We start from the raw sequence: 4,289 nt of genomic DNA on the forward strand, positions 1-4,289 counted from the left end.
TCAACGTTTGTGAGAATGAAATGAAATTTTCTCATCTCCCACATTTAAGGTTAATCTTCCTTCTTTCATATCAATCATCAGTCCTGCGGTGTTCAAAAATGGTCTCCCCAAAATGAGGGGTACCCTTGTATCTTCATCCATCTCCATTACCACAAAATCACATGGCACAAATACTCTTCCAACTTGAATCGGCACATCTTCAAGAATTCCCAAAGGTATCCTAACCGTGCGGTTGGCCAATTGTAAGGACATTCTTATTGGGTTCAAGTCTACAACATTCAAACTTTTCGCAATAGAATAGGGAATCAAGCTCACACTTGCCTCAAGATCACACAAAGAATCCATAGATTCCAAAGCTCTAATCTTCACCGGTATTGCATAGCTACCAGGGTTACCAAGCTTTTGAGAAAGCTTGTTTTGAATGATTGCACTCACCTCCTTAGGAAGGGAGATGGTTGCACTCTTCTCAAGCCTACTCTTGTTGAATAGAAGATTCTTTAAAAATTTTGCATAGGTAGGCATTTGTGACATAGCATGAAGAAAGGGGATATTCATTTGAAGCCCTCTTATGACTTCAAGAAATTTTAAAAACTTCTTATTCAACTTATTCTCTACAATTCTATGAGTAAAAGGAATGGGGGGCTTGTATACTCTCATTGGGGGTTTTTCTATTCTTTCCCAATCTCCCTCATTTTTCTTTGTGGCTCCCTCATCACTCTTTTACTGACTTTTTCCCTCAACATCAACTAATTTATTTTCAATATCATCCTCATTTCTCACCACAACTCCCTCATCTCTCTTTTGTGGATCCTCTTCACTCATAACCGGCCCCTCATATCCTCTTCCCGATCTCTAAGTAATAGCCTTGGCTTGCTCATTTGGGTTCACAACTGTTGAGCTTGAAAAATGACCACTAGGATTGGAGGATGAACTTCCAACTTGTTGCGCAATTTGAGCCCAATTGATTCTCAATTATCTTGTTATGCGCTTGAAGTTGTTGGGTGTTTGTCGTCATATACGCATTGTTTCTTACTTGTTGTGTCATGAAAGTGTCAAGCACGGATTCAAGGCTAGTCTTTTGAGGAGGTGGAGGAGGAGGAGGAGGAGGAGTGGGTTGGTTATATTGTTGTCTTTGTTGGTTTTGATCCCTTTGGTTAGGGTAACGGTATGGAGCTTGTTGGTTTTGAGGATGGGGTTGGTTGTATTGGTTTTGAGGGGGGCCTTGGTTTTGTTGCTTCCATCCCGTGTTTTGTTAGGGTTTCCAACTTTGATTGTAGGGTTGGGAGTATTACTCATTTCTTTGCCCAATGACCGTCGCTTGTTCTTGGTTTGTTGAGTTGCAATAGGAGGACAAGTGATCATTTCCTCCACAAGTCTCACAAGACATGACTTGTGAAAAAGAGCTTGAAGGTGTAAGGGTGGCTTGATCTAGCTTGTGAGCTAGCATATCAAACTTTGATGCAATAAGATCTATTGCACTAAGATTGTGGATTCCGCCCTTCTTTGATTGAGGTTGCCTTCGATCACCTCCATATGTGTAGTGCTTTGCCACTAATTCAATCATTTTGTATGCATCATCTACCAATAGCTTTTTAAGGCTACCACCGGCCCCGAAATCAAGGTTGGCCCTTGAAATAGGAATAAGACCGTCATAGAAGCTTTGAATAATGATCCATGATGTAAAACCATGGTGTGGGCATTTCCTTGTGTGATTCTTAAAACGGTTCCGAGCTTCACTCAACGTTTCATCAATCTCTTGACTGAAATTGGTGATCTTTCTTCTTAGTTCGGCGGTCTTTTCCAGGGGACAATACTTTCCAAGGAAAGCTCTAGTGACTTCATCCTAAGTGATTAATGATCTCTCTTGAACCGTTCTCAACCAATGTTTTGCTTTGTCACGGAGGGAGAATTGAAACATGTGCATACGGATGAACTCTTACGTAATATTGTTTTACTTGATGGTTGTGCACAACTCGAGAAAGTTATCCAATGAGCAAAAGGACACTCATGAGAACTACCTCCGAATTGATCACTTTGAATCATACAGATGAGTTGAGGTGAAAGCTCGAAATTATTTGCATTTGTGGTGGGGAGACGTATGCCACTCCGTAGATGGAATGTGTTGGGGTGGCCATAGTCTCGAAGAAAAAATTGAGGAGGAGGAGGATCGTTATCTCCCATGTTATCTTTTCGTTGATCCCAAGAACATCTTTCGAGTCGGAATCCGAATAGACAATGGAGAATTCGGGAGCCTTGCAAGAGTCTCCTTACGTTCCTCAAGGTCTTGTTCAACTCTAAATCAACGAGAATAAGCGGTGATTGCTTACTCTTCCGTGTCATGCAAAGTCAAACAAAGCTAAGAAAAACGTTATCAATGACTATCACAAGTTAAAAACACAATTAAGCAAAAATAGATAAGAAAAACTATAATACAAATACACACACTTAGTCTCATTCAACAATAATACATTCAATGTGACTTTGCCTTCCCTGCAACGACGCCAAAATTTGATAGGCCATCGTCGAGCCTACCAAAGATAAAGTCCTATCTTGGTCTCACTAGCTAATAGCACAAGGGTAAGAAAGGGTCGAACCCAAGAGAGGCGTCGAATCATCCACCGAGATACTATCGTTTAAATAAGCCAAATGAAGTCGAAATTGGGTTGGTTTAAGTAACTTCTACTAGTTCAATCAAAAAACACTAAAAGGAGATTAACAATAATTAGAGGATTCTAGGGCTTGGGTTATACCACTCAAGTTCATCAAAAATCGCAATTAGCATGTAACAATCAAGGTAAACTAAGGGGATAATATAGGGAAATCATCTAAAGCACCCAACTAATCTTTAGAGTTAGAGGGATTACTTGAATCATGAATAAAACCTACTCTCGTGGTCACAAAGCATAAAACAAGTATTAAAGCATAATTACGATGACAAAAACATTTCCTTGACTGAAAATTCCTATTCTTATGGCATTTCAAGTCAATTAAGCATGAGGGAGCTAACTCAAGTTCATCTCTCGATCCTTCGTTGAGAAAGCTTGGGTAATAGTTCTAGTAATGGCCATATACAAGAACTAAGAAATTAAATCACTTAAACTCAACTAATTAACACCCAAAAATTAACAAATTAGCACATGCAACAAGTAATTAGTGACTACATTGAGGGTTTTACCTAAACCCTAGAAAATTAGACTACTCACAATCCATGGAAATTAAAGCAATTAAAAATTTCAAGAAACTGATGAACAAGTTTTTAACTAAGGATTAAGTTAAATAACAATCTAAGCATACAAAAATTAAGCAAATAATTAACAATTAAAGCAACTAAAATGGAAGAGAATAGTAAGAAATGTTACTAGAAGCTTCAACTTTAAAAAATGGAGGAACTTTGTCTTCTACAATGATTAAATTGAGATTTCCAAGCTAATAATTAAGATCTAACTAATGATTTGAGAGTTTTGATGTTTCTAGGATTACAAACTAAGAGGAGAGCTCTAAAAACTTGGATCCGTACAAAAGAGCTAAGGGGGGTGTTTATACGACCCCCAAGTAAAAAGGACGGAGAAAACAAGAGTCGGACTCGTCTGCAGGTCTGCACGGACGTGCCACCTTATGCACGGTCGTGCAGAGCAAGACAGACAACTACAACAGCTTTTGTTTTGGCCTGGGAATCTTGCACGGACGTGTAGGCTTCTGCACAGTCGTGCTTGGGGTCTTGCATGGCCGTATGCTCTGACAGAAGGTTCTGTCTTTCTAGAACAATCCTGCATGGACGTGCAGGATATGGCACAACCGTGCAGGGTCTCTTAGGCTCTTTTCTTCACCCTTTTCTTCGGTTTTGCTCATTTTTCTTCGCTTCTAACCTCGGTTTATCATTCGTATGCTCCAAATGGTCGTCTTTGGACCTAAAAACTCAAAAAACACTATAAACCCGTGAAGCAAAGGATACGCAAAAATTGCACGATAATAGAGTAAAAGTGAACCAAAACACCAATTTATCAAGTAAACAAGGTTTAAAATCACCCTAAAATCATATCGAACAACAAGTTATCACCCGACACGAAATAAGCGGGTTTGAGTCAACAATTCTTAACCCGTTTACATAATTGGGTCGACATGAACACGACACGAAATTAAATGGGTTAGGTTTAGGTTGAAATTTTCAACCTGAAACCGACACGCATAATCCGATTATATAAATGGGTTGAACGACAACCCGTCAACCCGAACTCGACGCGCTTAATCTATTAATTAAGTAGCAAAAAAACTGAATTTTTTATTCAAAA

The 4,289-nt window shown here is 39.2% G+C and overlaps 1 protein-coding gene and 1 non-coding gene across 2 annotated transcripts; one reads left to right on the top strand and one right to left on the bottom strand.

The window, feature by feature from the left end:
- On the bottom strand, positions 1 to 522 carry LOC145591627 (uncharacterized). Its single transcript, XM_081648143.1, has one exon. It carries the CDS (start codon positions 520 to 522, stop codon positions 1 to 3), a length of 522 nt encoding a protein of 173 aa, XP_081504269.1.
- A 1,160-nt stretch (positions 523 to 1,682) lies between these two features.
- LOC145593401 (small nucleolar RNA R71) lies at positions 1,683 to 1,789 on the top strand. The gene has a single exon (XR_014102732.1). It is a non-coding gene; the product is annotated as a small nucleolar RNA R71 (small nucleolar RNA).
- The last annotated feature ends 2,500 nt before the right edge of the window (positions 1,790 to 4,289 follow it).

Source organism: Chenopodium album, chromosome 18 (assembly GCF_948465745.1).
Source record: "Chenopodium album chromosome 18, dcCheAlbu1.1, whole genome shotgun sequence".
NCBI classification, from domain to species: Eukaryota; Viridiplantae; Streptophyta; class Magnoliopsida; order Caryophyllales; family Amaranthaceae; genus Chenopodium; species Chenopodium album.

Coding starts and splice junctions, on each gene's coding strand:
- LOC145591627 (XM_081648143.1), bottom strand. CDS start 522: ATGCCTACCTATGCAAAATTTTTAAAGAATCTTCTATTCAACAAGAGT.